This window comes from Labeo rohita, chromosome 18 (assembly GCF_022985175.1).
Source record: "Labeo rohita strain BAU-BD-2019 chromosome 18, IGBB_LRoh.1.0, whole genome shotgun sequence".
Classification (NCBI taxonomy): domain Eukaryota; kingdom Metazoa; phylum Chordata; class Actinopteri; order Cypriniformes; family Cyprinidae; genus Labeo; species Labeo rohita.
Window position 1 is genome coordinate 4,594,400 of NC_066886.1, and position 19,150 is coordinate 4,613,549.

The window sequence follows — 19,150 nt, forward strand, 5'->3', positions numbered from 1 at the left end:
TTCATATATGAGCTTGTTGATGTGATGAGTATAAATAAATCACAGGTCAACTCTGTCATGGACCTATGCGGAGTCGCATATGATGCATTAATGCATCATAAGTATGGCTGTACAGGTTGTACAGTCTAGGGCTGGGCGTTACAGCAAAAATTGCTGTTTTTATAATATATCTAAACCAAAAAGATTCAAAGCATTTAATGTAAAAGCTAAGACGCGTTTAATAAAAAAGTCGAAACATTTTTCCATACTGTTTTTAACTAAATGAGCACAAAAATGATTAAGAATCTTATTAAATAATGTTATTTTTTTTATGAACCATTATATCAGAGCATTCTCACAGCCTTGGAAAACCTGGAAATTGAAAACTTTAAAAGCGTTTATTGATTTTCTATTTCTGGAAAGTCACTGAAGTTTCTATAATTTAAATTATATTTTAAAAATTACAAATTTAAATAATACTAATCTTCGTAAAATTAATTAATAGTAATAAAAAATCTTTAAAAAATTAACTATTATTATTATTATTATTATTAATAATAAATATTAATAATCCTATCATTTCATTTTTAAACAACTTCATGTAATTATGATATAGTGATGAGAATTTCTAAATTTGTCCTAAATTGTTATGTTATGCTCCATTGTGAAATATTTTTTTGGATTAAAAGTTAGTTTTTGTGAGTTTTTATCATATAAAATATTAATAGAAATAACAATAACAGTAATAACAATAATAAATTATATAAGTATTATTGATGTTTTTAATTTTTGTAATATTAATGCTGTAAAAAATACTACTAATAATATTAAAATCAATTCAAATTATTAATAGTAATGACATTTACAAAAAATATTTTTTATTTTATATTAATATTAGATATTTTAGATTATAGTAATGAAATATTTAAAATATTTAAATAATAATAAATTAATTGCAAGTGTTAACATTATTAATATAGAAATTCTATAGAGATTCTTAATATGTTTTGGAGTAAAAGTTACTTTGTGTGAGTGTCATTTTTATAAAATACTATTAATGGCTTTAGTTTAACTTAAGTTATGGAAAAATTATGGACATTGATTGCTCAGAAAGTGTGGAAACCCTGATAACAACACAGCAGTATTTGCATACAGATTATTTTTACCAAAATTCATGTAAATGAATGTAACAAAACTGATTCTAATGTTCAAAGTACAATATTGCTTTGATAAAATGATTGCAGTGTTCACTATGTTGCTTTATTGTATGCCATCAACAAAATAATCACATTAATATTGGATATATCGCCCAGCCCTGATTGAGTCCACTGACAGATAGTTGGAGCGATGTTTGGGAGCTGCATGCGCATTAGCGCTCTGTGCAACAGTTGTGATGCAGCGTCATGAATGATGTATTACAGCTTTGAGTTTTCCAGCTCTTTCACACTCTTGATGGAAAAAGTGTCCCTCCTCAAAGCTCATCATCCTGTGATTTATCAAGGCCGACTGAACATGCGTGCATTCATTCTTTCTCTCCTCCTCTGTCTCTGTATTTGCATGCTGTTTATTTGCATGGTGCAGTGCCGTTGCTTGCTTTGATCACATGCCGCTGATCTGCAACACACAAACACACATGTCCTTTTTCCTCGGTCACACTGTTTGTCTCGTCACATCCGTTGGTCTTGTACAGCGCCCTCTGAAGGCCATGTCTGGTATCTTCCCACCCCCCTCTTTCTTTTCTCTCTTCTCTTTCTCTACCCCTCTCCCTCTCTCTTGCTCTCTAACACTCAACAGCATCATCTCTGGAGAAGGCCAGCCCGTTGCCTGAAGGCCGCTCTCGTTCTCTTCGGTCGAATCGCTCCTACTCAGGCAGTTCTGTGGCAGTGGTCAAAATGACCCCGCTCTCTTTCATTCCTGGAGCTAAGATCATCAAATACCTCGGCATCATCAACATGTTCTTCATTAGAGAGACCACCTCGCTCAGAGAGGTAGCAGTCTCACTGTTTTATTACCGTAAATACCCATTCAGACTCATTCACGTTACACGCATCAAGAAATGGGCTAATACATAATAATAAATTAAACTTTAAACTGAATATTAAGTTTAAAATCAGAATTAGCTTTATTCACCAGGTGTGCGAAAACACACAAGGAAATTTTTTTTTTTTTTTTTTTCTTTTTCTTTTAAAGGTGCTCCTGGTACATACATACATACATATATATATATATATATATATATATATATATATATATATATATATATATATATATATATATATAGTAGTAATAAGTAAGTTATATAAGTTACATAGTAATAATAAGTTATATAATGATAATAATAAGTGTTATTGATGTGTAATTTAATGCTATTATAAAATTAAACATTTTGATAATAATAATATTCTAATTCATTTGAATTATTAATGGTAATAACAATTACAAAAATCTTAATTTAATATTAAAAATACATATTTAATAATATTGTTATGAAATATTTTCAATATTTAAATAATAGTAATATTAAATTAATTGCAAGTGTTGACATTAATAGTATAGAACTTATTACTATTAATAGTTTAATAATATTTTAAAAATGTATAATATTAATGCAATTAAAATAAAATAACAGATATATATATATATATATATATAGTATTGCTGATGTTTAGTTTTTGTAATACTAATGCTATCAAAAAAATATTTCTAATATTACTAATATTAAAATTTATTTGAATTACTGATATTCATGAAAATGACAATATTTAAATAATAATACTATTAAATTAACTACAAATGTGTTAACATTCATTATTGTTATTATTACTGCGAATAGTATTAAATGGTGTTGAATAGTATTAAAAAGTAAATATTTTTATTAATAATAATAATATTTCAATTAAAATAAATTAGATATTAATAGTAATGAAAATTATAAAAAAATATTTTAAATTAATATTACTTAGATATTTTTTAATATTATTGCTATGAAATATATATATATATATATATATATATATATATATATATATATATATATATAGTCAATATTATATTATAATAATATTAAATAATAATATTAATATTAAATTAGAAGTATTAACATCAATAGTATAGAAATGTATTATTATTACTCGTTTAATAATAATACATGTGTGTGCTATTAAAATTATTAATATAATGTAAGAAATATGCTTTATTTTAAATATTTTAATATTCATATTTTTACAGTTACAATTGTTAACATTAATGAGAATGTTGGCATTAATAATATTAATTATTGCTAATAGCACACATGAAGGTATTAAAACAATAATAATAATACATATAAGTAATATGTATTGTTGATTTTTAATTTTTGCAATATTAATGGCATTAAAAAGTAAATATTTTAATATTAATAATATTCAAATGAATTTGAATTATTAATAGTAATGAAAATTACAAAAAAATATTACTTTAAGTTAATATTAATATTAGATATTTTATAATATTGGTATAAAATATGTAAAAGATTTAAACAATAATATTAAATTGTTTAGCAGTATTAACATTAGTATAGAAGTTATTATTACTATTAATAGTTTAATAATACATATTTGTGTGTGCTATTGAAATTATTAATATTAAGTATTTTACTAATATTCATATTTTTACAGTTACAATTGTTAACATTAATGAAAATATTGGTATTAATATTTATAATTGTTAATAGTACACTTGAAAGTGTTATTACTTATAATGTAATATTAAATATTTTAATAATATTAATGTTTTTAAAAGTAATTACAATTAGTAAATCGTAATTAATTTTATGTTCTTTGTAATATAATTTATTATTATGGTCAAATTGCATTATTTTTTTTTCTTTTTTAGGAGGGAGGTGTGAGTGGGTTTCTGCATACGTTTATTGCTGAAGTATTTGCGATGGTTCGCGCCCACGTCGCTGCTCTTGGAGGAAATGCAGTCGTGTCCTACAGCATGAAAGAGTGTGTGTTCATGGAGAACCCTAACAAAAACCAGGTAAATACATGCACACAGACTCATACACACTCAACCCATCACGTTTGACCATTTATGCTCATATTGTACGTCCTTCACAGGCGCAGTGCCTAATCAACGTCAGTGGGGACGCTGTTATTTTTGTCCGGGAATCTGAACTTGAGTCGACTTCGGTACAGCCACAATCAGCCACCACACAGACCTCCAACGGTGGGGAAGGAACGTGAACCAACATACACACTGACAAACTCTCAAGTAAACTAGTCTTACCATGAACCATGCCATTTCAAGCAGTGTCGCGCTAAAATCTACCAACCAAAAAAAAAAAAAAATCTCCAAAAAGAACCAAAAATCTAGACCTGATTGGTTCTCCCAAGTGTCATATTTTAGACCCTTTAAATGGCCAATATTTAGTTTTATTTTAGAATAATGTTTTAAAATCCCTCCGTCAGAAGCCTTTCAAAAAGGTTGTCTGCCATGTTTCTATGTGTTGGCCATTGTTGTTCACATTCCATGTTGTCCATAAGTGGCGGAGGCAGCTACCAAATTCAAAAGGTCTATAAAATTTGTCTTTGTGTTTGCAAAGAGTGTGTAAACGTGTCAACGACTCTCTAAATGGCCATGTTTTTTTATTTAAACAAAGGAATAAACTACTGATGCACTCACATGGACATCCAGTTCAGGATTTTAAATACTGGCTTCAAATACGACACTTCCTGTCATGTCCTACTGATCTCATGTCAAATGCTGGAAATGTTTGTTTGCTTTCATGTGCCACAATGTATGCTTTTTTTTTTTTTAAATTCATAATGTTTGGGTCGGACTTGTGCAAGGCCGCTCTGGTTCTCTTGCATGTGCAATGCCAGTTAATCATTAAGAGAAAGAGATATTTTAAAGCAGAGTTGTCATTCACCATGGACTGACACTTGAATGTACAGATGACAGGTCTGGATATGAGGTAGGCTCTGCTCATGTGTTGACTGACTTTTAATGCTATTATTTTGTATATGTGTTTGCCTGAGGACAAATCAAAATTGCACATTAATAAGATATAATTGAATAAAACTATTATTGCTCTGGTCTGTTTAGTCCTTGTTAAATTCTTCCTTATTTTAATGAGTATAAAATGGATTTCTCAAGTTAATTTGATTTCTTTTGATGTCTTTTGAAGTCTCTTCTGCTCACCAAGCTTGCATTTAATTGATTCAAAATACAGCAAAAGCAGTAATACTGTGAAATATTTGTACTATATAAAATAACTGCTTTCTATTTGAATATATTTTCAAATGTAATGTATCCCTGTGATTTCAAAGCTACATTTTCAGCATCGTTTTGATTTGAGCAGCAAATCAGAATATTAGAATGTTCTGAAGGATCATGTGACTGGAGTAATGAGGAAAAATTCAGTTTTGAAATCACAGAAATATATATATATATATATATATATATTTATATGTATTTATATATATGTATATATATATATTTATATATTTATATATATTTATATATTTATATGTATTTATATATATATATTTGTATATATATTTATATGTATATTTATATATATATATTTATATTTATATATATACACTACCGTTCAAAAGTTTGGGGTCAGTACATTTTTTTTTTTTTTTTTTTTTTTTTTTTTTAAGAAATTAATACTTTTATTCACCAAGGATGTATTAAGTTAATAATTAAAAGTTTATTAAAAGTTAATAATAAATAATTTACATTGTTATAAAATATTTATATTTTGAATAAACACTGTACTTTTTAAACTTGTTATTCATGAAAGAATCCTAAAAAAAAAAAAAATCACAGGTTCCAAAAAATATTTGGCAGTGCAGCTGTTGATATTATCCAACATTGATCATTCTAATAATAAATCCGCATATTAGAATGATTTCTGAAGGATCATGTGACACTTAAGACTGGAGTAACAGCTGATAAAAATTCAGCTTTTCATCACAGGAATAAATTCTATTTTAAAGTATGTTAAAATAAAAAACATTATTTTATATTGTAAAAACATTTTGCAATATTACTGTTTTTTTTTCTATATTTTTAATCAAATAAATGCAGCCTTGATGAGCATGAGAGACTTCTTTAAAGACTATTACAAGTCTTACTGACCCCAAACGTTTGAACGGTAGTGTATATATATATATATATATTTATATATATTTTTATATTTATATATTTATATTTATATATATATATATATATATTTTTATTTTTTTTTTTTTTTTTTACTGAATTGCTGTATGCTTTACTTTGGATCAAATAAATGCTGGCTTGGTAAGCGGAAGAGACTTCTTTAAAAAAAACATTTAAACATTCTTACTGTCCTAAAACAAAGTTTTTATTTCTCTTTCGTCAGATACGACATCAAAGCCAGGAAGACACTAAATATTTATTCCAGTCTGAGCCGCTAGTAGTCGCCAGACATTAAAAAAACGCATTTCCTAATTCTGAGTGTCAGCGCCCTAATTTGACGTATACACAATATATCGGTATTTAAAAAGTCTCCAGATTTCTAAGAAATTAAACAATCTTAAAATAAAATAATAATAAAAATAAAATATTAGATGAGCGTGGCTGAAATAATCGAATCCTACTATGACGAGGGCTTCGCTTATAAATAGTAATTAGATCCAGGTACGTGCACAACCTACTTAATATTCATTAGCTGAGTCCTAGTTCAGTCACCCGTAACGCCTATTTCCAGCATCTGCCTGTCAGCCAATCGGCTGCTCTGACGAACGAGCGTCTGTTGACGTAATACATATTCATGAAAGTCAAACGTTCATCGAGTAAGAATCGCCAGTCCTCTAACGTCCACTTACCAACGTATACCAGTGAGCCAATCAATTTCACTTCCCGAGCGTGGCGTAATTAATATTCATGAGCGTGGGCTTAGCCATAGTAGGATTCGGTTGGCGAACAGCGCGCTTCTGTGTTCCTGCACGTCAGACGTGTCGCTCAGTCAGTCCTGTGCAGTCAAACCTCCCTGATCTCCATCTTGAGGAGATTCCCGCTCCATCTGTTTCCTTTAGGAGTTTACTAAACGAAAAATGGGAGAAATAAGGCTGCCGAGGCACATGTTCCTGTGGTGTTTGTCTGCTATTTATATGTTTGCCTTCGCGTCTGTTTACGTGCAGATTCCAGGTGAGTTTGTGAAGATTTGTTTAACTTCTGCCTGCAGAAAGAGTTCAGATGTGAAACATGCAGTAAAAATCTTTTAGACGTACATTTTAAATAGATTTATTCATATATGAGTACATTAGGTGATAGTTTGTTCAAATCTACAGGCTGTTTATTTCAGTACTATAGTACTGTAATTTTTTAATGGACCCATATTACAGTAAATATGTGTTGCAGAGCTGTGTGCAAAACATCTCAGAGCATGTTGACGCCTGTTTAGAAACATCCAGACTGTAAAATCAGAGATGCTATGTTAAAATCTAGGACAGATTTTTACAGTCTTTCACTTAAGAGGAAATGCATTTCATATGTGTATATAGAAAATAACAGAATTTTTTGTATATGTGTTTTATATATGACTATGGTAATCATTCAGTGCATTGTGTAGTCTGGGAGCACGTAAAAACCTGAGTCCTGAAACTTGGAAATAACTTTTTATGATTCTGAAAGATGTTACTTTATGACACTGAATCAATCACATGTCAGATTTTGCTCTATTTTTAGGTTAAAAAGCTCACAAAACTATGTGAATTATTTCTCTCTTTAGGTCTGTATGGGAATGAAGGTGTGCTGCCGGCACGGTGGCAGCTGCGGGTGTCTGGCAAGAGTGTTGTTGAGCAGCTGAAGGATTTTCCCACCCTGCTGTGGTTCGGTCCTCGTCTGGGTTTGGACACGCAGCAGTGCATGGAGCTGCTGAGTCTGACCGGAACTCTGCTCAGTTTAATGACTCTGGCTCTGCCGGTGCTCAGAGACTGCAGAGTCTTCCTGGTGCTCTGGATACTCTATCTGTCCCTTTACCAGGTATTGATACAACTAGTGGTTGACCAATATGCGGATGTGGTTTTCACTGACTGATGTAATATAGAGAACCGTAGCTGACAGGAAAAAAAACAGTTAAACATAAATGAGTATCTGAAAAGGCTCCTGGGTTTGATTTTTGGATTTCAGGAGTAACAAACTCCTTGTATCAGGTTATTGGCTGATGCTAATAATCTCAATAATGGCCAAATATAGGTTTTTTACTTATTAATTGTGCACTTGATATTGCGACCTTATTTGATGTTTTGCCAATAAACAGAAATGTGAAAAGTTATATAGTTTATATATATACACATATACACACACACAATAATTACGATAATTATTTTTAATACATAAATATTTTAAAATATATGTATTATCACATTTTACATTTGCATAATACATACATATTTTAATTAGATATTTTTACAAGGATTTTAAGTAATCTAGTCTCAGTTGCTATAAAATATATTTTAATAAATATTAAAAAATGTATAAATATATATTATTTTATGTTAGGTAATTTAGTCTCGTATAATTTATAAAATATTATGTAATACAGTATTATATATTATGGAATATAATGTAGTATATTCATAAACTATCTTTAAACTGTGTTGTATGTAAAACCTAATATAAAATTCTCAAAATAAAAAAATTACAATTGTTTTGTATCATTTATATATAAAATATATAATATAGCATCTATTTTGATAACATACATAATGCTGAATATTTTATATATATATGTATTTATAATATTCAACATTTAGTAATAAGTATATATAATAAAAATATATAAGCAATTTAGTCTAAATTGCTATCCTTAAACTATTTTATCATATATAAAATATGTAAAATAGTATTATATTATGAAATATAATGTAGTATATTCATAAGCTGTTATTAAACTGTTTTGTATGTAAAATGCAATATCAAATTCTCAAAAGAAAAAAAATAATTACAACTATTTTGTATCATTTATACATAAAATAGTGTGTAATATAACATCTAATATAGTAACATAATAATAAATATAATAATTAAAAAATAATAAAATAGTAATAATAAATATTAGATATAAAATATCTATCAAAAATAAATGTATAATAATAATTAAAAATGTATATTATTTCAGTTTAAGTAATTTAGTCCCAGTTGCTGTCTTTAAACTGTATTATGTTGTATAAAATATTATAGTATACAGTATTATATTATGTAATATAATGCAAGCTATCTTTAAACTGTATTTTGCATAAAAAGGGATTCAAAATATGATTTTAGAAATTAATGTAAAAGGTACTGAAATGCAATGCTTCTTTCTGCTTATTCCTGTAGGTGGGGCAAGTTTTCTTATACTTTCAGTGGTGAGTATTAGATTTTCTGTCAGTGTGTGTTGCTGTAGTTATACGCATTCACAAATGCTCTTATCCTCTAAATTATGTCCATTATATTAGAGTCTATAGCTTTGTTTACCTGCTTTATAACCGTAGTAAAAATACGTTAATCTGCTTTCATAACACATGAAATGACTTCACATCACATCACAAACCAGAATTCAAATATGTGTCAAACATCTTGATCTCAGGGATAACCTCTTGCTGGAGACGGGATTCTTGGCCATTCTTATCGCTCCCATGAAAATGCCCTGGTCTTCGAAGGTGCGTCTGCATGACAACGTGACTTTCTGGCTGGTACGCTGGCTGTTGTTTCGCCTGATGTTTGCGTCGGGTGTCGTCAAACTGACCAGCCGCTGTCCCACCTGGTGGGGCCTGACAGGTGAGGAATCAGCGGAGGTTTATAGAATATATCATTTATATCAAAATTCAAAGATTCGTTCAAAGATTCATCCAGTAGTGAAACAAGTGAAGTATTTATGAATCATTGAATCATTCGTTCAAACCACTTTTTCACAATATTATAAATTGGTGTATTAAATGTATTATATTTTAAATGCATATATTATATATTAAAATGTTAAATAATTCATTCAAATTAATTAAACACTTTTAAATAGACTGCAAAAATGAATATTTGTCACACATTATTTTGTTTAGCTCAGAATCGTGGGAGAATTGTGATCTCTATTTGAGACGATTAATATTTAAATATATTTAAATAAAAATAATTAAATATATATAACATACATAAATAAATATAAGTAATTAAATGTATATAAATAAACTATTTATTTTGTTGTTTTTTTTTTTATTATTTGCAGTACTTGTATTATCATATAATCATTAGCTTTAGTTTATTTATTTTCCACATTTTCTTTTAGTTTAGGTACTAAACCCTATGGAAGTTTTGACAGTGCTGCCACTATGCATATGTATTGCTTTTATTGCGTCTAAAAATAAGGTTGAGAATAAGACACTGCCGTTCAAAAGTTTGGGATCAGTCATTTCTTTTCTTTTTTTTTTTATTATTATTAATTTTTTTATATTAATTTTTTTTTTAATGCTCATCAAGGCTGTATTTATTTGACCAGAAATACAGAAAAGACAGTAATACTGTGAAATATTATTGCGATTTCTAATATTGGTTTCCTACTTTAATATGTTTTAAAATATAATTTATTTCTGTGACACAGCGCTGAATTTTCAGCATCATTACTCAAGTCTTTAGTGTCATATGATCCTTTAGAAATAATTCTAATATGCTAATTTATTATCAGTGTTAAACTGTTGTGCTGCTTAATATTTTTTTGGACCCTGTGATATATGATGAATAAAAAGTTAAAAAGAACAGCATTTATTCAAAATAGAAATCTTTTCTAACAAAATAAGTCTTTACTATCACTTTTAACACATCCTTGCTGAATAAAAGTATTAATTTCTTTAAAAAAAAAAAGAAAAGAAAAAATTTACTGACCCCCAAATTTTGAATAGTAGTATATATTGTAAAATCATTTTTTAAAGTATGAGTAAATATTGTTCTTTTTAACTTTTTATTTGACAAAGAATACTGAAAAAAGGATCATATGTCCCAAAATATAAATTAGCAGAACTGTATCAAACATTGATTATAAATCAGCATGTTAGAATGATTTCTGAAGGATAATGTGACACTAATTACTGTAGTAATGATGCTGAAATTTCAGCTTTGCTTCATAGGAATAAATTATATTTTAAAGTCTATTAAAACAGAAAACTTATTTTAAATTGCAATAATATTTCAAAAAATGACAGTTTTATCTGTATGTTTTTTAATCAAATAGATACAGCATTCATGAGCATAAGAAACGTCTTTAAAAAATATTACAAATCTTACTGATCCCAGCTTTTGAACAGTAGATAGTGTACGTGTCAAATTATTCATGTCAATTCACTGTCTATTTCCTGTTATCATCTCATCAGCTTTGACCTATCACTATGAGACCCAGTGTATCCCGACCCCGCTGGCCTGGTTTGCTCATCAGCTGCCGGTGTGGTTCCAGAAACTCAGTGTGGTGGGAACATTTGTTATCGAGATCGCTGTTCCCTTCATGTTCTTCAGCCCCATACGAAGACACAGACTCATCGCCTTCTACTTGCAGGTGAGCACGTATGCTTGTGTTTGATCAGAAATAGAGAAGCTGCCATAAGTTTGTGCATTAATGTGACGTCTTGGTGTTTTACAGGTCCTGCTTCAAGTGTTTATCGTCCTGTCTGGGAATTATAACTTCTTTAATATTCTCACCATCACCCTGTGCCTGTCACTGCTGGATGACCAACATGTGAACTTCTGGCTCCGAAGACCCACACCAAAGACCGAGAGCAGTATGGACACACCAAGTTGTTTTTAAAAGAAATCTCTTCATTTATTTGTTTAAAAATACAGTAAAAACGATAAAATTGTGAAATAATATTACAATTTAAAATAACTGTTCCCTATTTGAATATGTTTTAAAATGTAATTTATTTATGTGATATAAAGCTGAATTTTTGAGCTTCATTACTCCTTCACTGTCACATGATCCTTCAGAAATCATTCTAATATGCTGGTTTGCTGCAGTTGTGCTACTTCATATTTTTATATATTTTAATGGCTGATTTCAGTGAAGACAAAAATAGTACATGATGATGGAAACATATGTGTGCCCTGTTAGGATGATATATAAAAGCCAGTTCCAAATGGCCATGACTCATTCTTTTTATTGTTATTTTCCAGCATTGTTCCAGACTCTTTTCTCTGGACTGGCTTTGATGTTAGAGATCGGCACATACGCTGTGCTTGGCTACTGGACCGTCAAATACTTTGACCTGCAGGTGGACTGGGAAAAGAAGAGCGTCTCCTCCAAAACAGGTGAAGCTCTCGACTTGCCTTACTCAGTTCACTTGTCCTTCAGTTAGATTAATCTTTTTTTGTTTCCTCAGCATTTACGTATTTTGAGTTCAATGGCTTTCTGAAGACTGTTACGGTGCCCAGTATCTGGATTGGTGTGCTGTCTCTCACGTGGGAGATTATTTCCTCCATGTTTAAGTGAGTGGTGTGGATCAGTTTGCGTATTTGTTGGCTCAGTATGTCCATTAGATGGCATACTGGTAGAGCAGATGTTTTTGTTTCAGGTGTGCATGTGTGAGAGGAGTGTTGTGGCGTCTCTGGAGCACAATCCAGTGGGCAGTCATGGCTGCGGCTACGGTCTCCATGTTTGCTATCAGTCTGGTCAGTAAACTTCCTGTCTGTGCTATTTTAGTGTTGTTAATATGTGACCCTGGACCACAAAACCAGTCTTAAGTAGCACGAGTATATTTGTAGCAGTAGCCAAAAAGACGTTGTATAGATCAAAATGATCGATTTTTCTTTTATGCCAAACATCATTAGGGTATTAAGTAAAGATCATGTTGGGTGAAGATATTTTGTAAATTTCCTACATTAAATATTTTAAAACTTAATTTTTGATTAGTAATATGCATTGCTAAGAACTTCATTTGGACAACTTTGAAGGTGATTTTCTCAATATTTAGATTTTTTTCACCATCAGATTCCAGATTTTCAAATAGTTGGCCAAATATTGTCCTGTCCTAACAAACCATACATCAATGAAAAGCTTTAAAAAAAACACAACTCTTATGACTGGTTTTGTGGTCCAGGGTCATATATGCTTTTAAAGTGTTTATTAATATTGTGAATCAGCTTTTTTATGTTTTCTGTTTTCAAAAAAGTTTTTGTCATTATATGTTTTTAGTTTATTATTATTATTTTTTTTAAATATGTTTATTTAATTTCAATTCATTTAATTTTATTTTTAGCTTTAGTATTTAAAATAAAAACTAATAATAAGTGTGTATGCAGGTTCCTTACACCTACATAGAGTACGATGCCCACAGTAACCTCTGGCCTGGGATCCGGACAGCATTTGAGGTGACCGACCGTTACCAGCTGGTCAACTCGTATGGATTATTCCGGAGGATGACCGGGGTCGGAGGTCGTCCAGAAGTGGTGATTGAGGGCAGCATGGATCGCAACACATGGACGGTCAGTTTACAAGTTTTTGATGAAGTACATAGTGTCCGAATTGCAGCATTGATTTGTATGTGAATGATACAGATGAAATATGAGCTTGTAACTGAAAAGTTATAGGTTTGAAAATGGAATCAATGAAATATCATCTAACCAGGATTCATAAAGCACCAAAATTCCAAAAATATTAACTTCTCAGAATTTTTTAAAAGAATGTATCTACATGCAACAGCTTCAACTTGTCAAGGTGAAAGTAATCATTCAGTTGGTTAAATTAAAACTAGCAACATTTACATGCACACATAATCTGTTAGTAATTGAAAAATGTTTTTAAAAATTTGAAAAATCAGTTCCTGTAAATATATTTTCTGTAACTCTGTTTGGTGTGTTAATATTTTTTGCAGGAGATTGAGTTCATGTATAAGCCAGGGAACATGAGCGCAGCGCCCCCTGTGGTGACTCCGCACCAGCCCAGGCTGGACTGGCAGATGTGGTTTGCTGCTCTGGGGCCGCACACACAGAGCCCCTGGTTCAGCAGCCTCCTTCACAGACTCCTGCAGGGCAAACGAGACGGTGAGACAACTGTGTGTTTGTTTGTGAATGTATGTGTATTAAATGCATCCAGTGCATCAGTCTGAACAAGATGCAATGTGTTATACTACACTGTGTAAATATTCTGTCTATGTGTTGAGCAGTGATCAGACTCATTCAGACAGATGAGTCTCAGTATCCGTTCAGCAAACAGCCTCCTGCGTACCTCCGAGCTCACCGCTATAAATACTGGTTCAGTGAGCCCAAAGAAGACGGGTGAGTGCCAATTTATTTTATTTTTTATTTTATTTTTTATGTAATTTAATTTAATTTTATTTTATTTTTAATATTATTTTATCTTTTAAAAAGGAAAAATGTTGCCTTGGCAACTGTCTGAAAGAAAATTTATATTTTTTTTTTTTTTTTAGTTAATGTTTTTACTTATTAGTTTTAATGTATTCCGTATTAGTTCATTTAGCGCTTGTCTCAAAGTAAATGTGGCTCAAAAGTTCTAGTATTTTTTTTAATACATATATGTTTTTTTTATATTTCTTTTCTCAGTTAACATTAATTTTAATTCAAATTTTAATTGTATTTTTTTCAAAAGTGAACATAAATGTTTAGCCTTATTGGTTGCATTTTGGTTGTGTGTTAAGGTCATACCCCCAGCGATGGTGGAGACGGGTTTACGTGGAAGAGTTCTATCCCATGGTGCACCTTGGTGACTCTTACCTTGAACAAATGCTGGTTCAGCATGGTTTAAAGGTAAGAAATGTGTCTGCTGTCAAAAGTGAAAGTGCAATTAAATTGGGACACATTTTGAATGTCAGTAACCTCAGAGGAGAACAAACAGACATAAAGTTCACCGTCTGTTATCTGCAGGGTAGTTTGATTCAACAGTGTTTCTGAATCATTTTCATTGAGCTTATTTAAAAAAAGTGCTGTGCTTGTTTGTAGGACTGCATAGTTTGACCATAATGTTGTAATTAATAATGTTGTAATTTCAATATGGCTATAATAATAACAATTCTAGTTTAAATAAATGTAGTTAAGTTTACTAAATAAAAACAAAATAAGAACTATTACTATTGTAATATTTCACTGTAAAATAAAAAAATTAAGAAAAATATAATAATAAATTGCTACATCTCAGTTTCAGATATTCAGTTAATTTTGCAGCCTTATATGATTAGGTATTATAAAGTCTAATATATTAATAACAATAATACTTGAATATGTAAGATAAAAGTAGTGGATATTAAAAATAAATTGGCTTCATTATTGTTGCTATTAATGGAATATGATTTGCTTCTGTCAGTGTATTTTATATGAGGAAATTAAAACAGATTATTTACTAATTAATTAATTTTATTTTTGAGTGAAGATGCAAAAAAAAAACATGCCGCTTTAATGTTTTGTAATATTTTTAATAAACATGCACTGGCGTAAGTGTTTACAAAGATTTAACAATTGTACTAGTTGTGCTAAAGCATAGTACCTCACAATTTACAATAAAATTACTAGCATGCTGTTGTGATTAGCAAATTTCTAATGTGTTGCTAGCTTGTTTTTAACATGATTAGCATGTTACTAACGTGTTACTAGCATGATTAACGTTACTATCATGTTTCTAGTATGCTTCTAGCATAATTAACATGTTGTTAGCATGTTTCTAATGTGAACAAGTTACTAGCATGTTGTTAGCATGAATCTAGCATGATTAGCATGTTGTTTAGCATGATTAACAAGTTACTAGTATGTTGCTAGCATAATTATAAAATGATTAGCATGTTACTAGCATGTTGTTACCATGTTTAAGAAGTTACTACCAAGTTTCTAACATGATTAGCATGTTGTTATCATGTTGTAAGCGTGATTAGCAAGTTGCTAGCATGTTAACATGATTCTAACATTATTAACAAGTTATTGGCATGTTGGTAGCATGTTTCCAGCATGATTAGCATGATTCTAACATGATTGGCGAATCACTAGCATGTTGGTAGCATGAATCTAGCATAAGCATGTTGCTAGCATGTTGTTAGCATGATTAGCAAGTTACTAGTATGTTGCTAGCATGATTATAACATGATAAGCATGTTACTAGCATGTTGTTAACATGATTAGGGAATTACTAGTGTGTTGTTACCATGATTATAACATGATTAGCATGTTGTTAGCATGTTACTAGCATGTTGTTAGCATGATTCTAGTGTGATTAGCATTCTACTAGCAGGTTGCTAGCATAATTAGCAAGTTACTAGTATGTTGCTAGCATGATTATAACATGATTAGCATGTTACTAGCATGTTGTTAACATGATTAGAGAATTACTAGCATGTTTGCTAGCTTATTAACAAGTTACTAACATGTTGTTAGCATAATTCTAACATGATTAGCAAGCTACTAGCATGTTGCTAGCATGATTAGCAAGTTACTAGTGTGTAGCTGGGCATGATTATAACATGATTAGCATGTTACTAGCATGTCAAAATGAGCATGATTAACATGTTGTTAACATGCTTGCAGCATATTAGCAAGTTACTAGCAGGTTGTTAGCATGATTGACAAGTTACTAGTATGTTGCTAGCATGATTATAACATGATTAGCATGTTACTAGCATGTTAAAATGAGCATGATTAACATGTTAACATGTTTCCAGCATATTAGCAAGTTACTAGCATGTTTTTAGCATGATTCTAGTATGATTAGTATGCTACTAGCAGGTTGTTGGCATGATTGACAAGTTACTAGCATGTTGTTAAGATGAGCATGATTAACATGTTGTTAGCATGTTTCCAACATATTAGCAAGTTACTAGCATGTTGTTAGCATGATTCTACCATGATTAGCATTCTACTAGCAGGTTGCTAGCATGATTAGCAAGTTACTAGTATGTTGCTAGCATGATTATAACATGATTAGCATGTTACTAGCATGTTGTTAGCATGATTCTACCATGATTAGCATTCTACTAGCAGGTTGCTAGCATGATTAGCAAGTTACTAGTATGTTGCTAGCATGATTATAACATGATTAGCATGTTACTAGCATGTTGTTAACATGATTAGGAAATTACTAACATGTTGCTTACATTAACAAGTTACTAGCATGTTGCTAGCATGTTTCTAAATGATTAGCAAGCTACTAGCATTTTGCTAGCATGATTAGCAAGTTACTAGTGTGTTGTTAGCATGATTATAACATGATTAGCATGTTGTTAAGATGAGCATAATTAACGTGTTGTTGGCATGTTTCCAGCATATTAGCAAGTTACTTGCATGTTTTTAGCATGATTAGCATGTTACTAGCATGTTGTTAGCATGATTGGGAAATTACTAGCATGCTTCTAGCATGATTAGCACAATTCTAACATGATTAGCAAGTTACTAGCATGTTGCTAACATGTTTTGCTAGTAACTTGCTAATAATAAAATTTTGGTTTTAATTTCAGATTTTCAATTAATTGTGCAGCCTTATCTGAATACATATTGTGAAGTCTAATATATTAATAATAAATACTAGAATTTATTGAAGTAAGATAAAAGTAGTGGAGTTTAAATGAAAATAAATTTACTTCCTTGTTATTTCTATTAGTTATATTAATTGCTTTTGTCAGTATATTTTATATGAGGAAATGAAATGAAAATGAAAATTTATTTTATTGTTTTTTTTTGAGAAATTTTCAAAGGTATTCTAAATGTCCATTACTATCCTATGATGTTTTTAGTGGTTGATCACAAATAGTCATATGTTGATTAAGGAAGATTTAATCATCTTTTTTATACTGAACAGCATCTAAATCTCTTGATCTGGTTATCTGTGACCCTCTTCCTTTGTTTGTCCATCAGGATAAGGCTCCTCCAAGGCGCAGCTCGAAAGCTTGGCTCCCGCAATTATTGCGCCGTGTTGGTGAACGTGCACGTGAGATTCCAGCTCCTCTCCTGCTCTGGACTCTCTTCAGCTCAGCAGCGACCGTGTGCCTCCTCAACTCTCTGCTGTCACGTGCACATCATCAGCAACACGAACCGCTCCAGAACAAACACGCAGATAAACAGCGCGCAGAACGGACCGACTCCAAAGTGACAGAAGAGGAGAAGAAACACGAAGAGCAGAAAGAGGAAGATGAAAAGGAGCAGGAAGAGAATGCAACAAGTGAAGAAGAACAGGAAGAAGAAATCGAAGAAGAAGAGAATACAGAGGACATGGAAGAGGACAGCCTCAGGAAAAGGAAGTGAGGTCTTTTTCAGGCTTTAAATGAAACTCTGGACTTTAACACCAGCTCAGGGTAATGTCATCTACCGCAAAACATCAGCACTTACAGCTTCATAGTGTCAAAACATTGACTTTTCTGTTTTCCCAGGCAGTTTTGAGAGAGAGTAGACAGTGTAGTGACGCATTCACGTGTTCCAGTAGTGTCCTGGATTTGCCTTCCAGTTTAGTTCAGCTAAACACGATCAAAACAAGGGATTTTGTTGTCTGGCCTTCGATTGCTTTGACAGGTAAATGCAAAACAAGGTAGGTTATTGTTTTTCCCAGTGCGCACTAACTGTTTTATATTTTTTTAACAAACACCCAGGATGTCTTCCACCATGAGACCTAAACAACTGTAAATCTGTACATTCAAATGCACATGCTGGGCCTCATTAAATGGAAAAGTGAAATTTATGTATTTAAAATCATATTTACATAAATTACACATTGAATCGAATGCAACAAAATATTTGTTCGATTATTTTTGTTTGTGTTTTATGAATGAAGCCCAGTATGTGCTGCGCCTTACGATATACCAAGAGTATCAGAGAAATCTAGGTTTCAGAAAATATTTTAAATAGTTTTCCATTTTGCCTGTCATCTTGTATAGGTGGTGTTATTCGACAAGAAATGGTTTATCAGACTGTAACTGGTTACGGTCTGTGATATTTGTGTATTGTGTTGTATTGTAATAACATATTTCACCACTGTGATGTAGTATTTGTATGTGTATTGTGTTAATATGAGAGAAGATGCACCAAAAAAACACTCAGCTTTAATGTTTTGTAATATTTTTAATAAACATAGAAAAATATACACTGGCACAAGTACTATTATTTCCAAAGAAATTTACATTTTCTAAAACAATTTAAAGTTAAATTTATTTTAACATAAACTTATGTACGAATACATAAGATTTAGTCTAATACAGTAATAGCA

The 19,150-nt window shown here is 30.8% G+C and overlaps 2 protein-coding genes across 18 annotated transcripts in view; both read left to right on the forward strand.

Annotated features, from left to right (window-relative positions):
• Positions 1-5,058, forward strand: part of c2cd5 (C2 calcium dependent domain containing 5) — a 30,415-nt gene extending 25,357 nt beyond the window's left edge. For all 17 annotated transcript variants that reach the window (XM_051135068.1, XM_051135084.1, XM_051135067.1 and 14 more), the window contains 3 exons: positions 1,774-1,967; positions 3,853-3,999; positions 4,080-5,058. In XM_051135068.1, the coding sequence (XP_050991025.1) occupies positions 1,774-1,967; positions 3,853-3,999; positions 4,080-4,205 (467 nt within the window). In that variant the 3' untranslated portion in view covers positions 4,206-5,058. The remainder of the gene's footprint in view (positions 1-1,773; positions 1,968-3,852; positions 4,000-4,079) is intronic.
• Positions 5,059-6,882: 1,824 nt separating this feature from the next.
• Positions 6,883-19,027, forward strand: lmf2a (lipase maturation factor 2a). The gene is made up of 14 exons (XM_051135424.1): positions 6,883-7,146; positions 7,730-7,983; positions 9,322-9,350; positions 9,572-9,762; positions 11,343-11,521; positions 11,606-11,744; positions 12,136-12,270; positions 12,342-12,447; positions 12,534-12,630; positions 13,261-13,443; positions 13,833-14,001; positions 14,124-14,235; positions 14,616-14,724; positions 17,809-19,027. The coding sequence occupies exons 1-14, from the start codon at positions 7,053-7,055 to the stop codon at positions 18,193-18,195; spliced, it is 2,184 nt and encodes a 727-aa protein (XP_050991381.1). The 5' UTR covers positions 6,883-7,052; the 3' UTR covers positions 18,196-19,027.
• Positions 19,028-19,150: the final 123 nt, after the last annotated feature.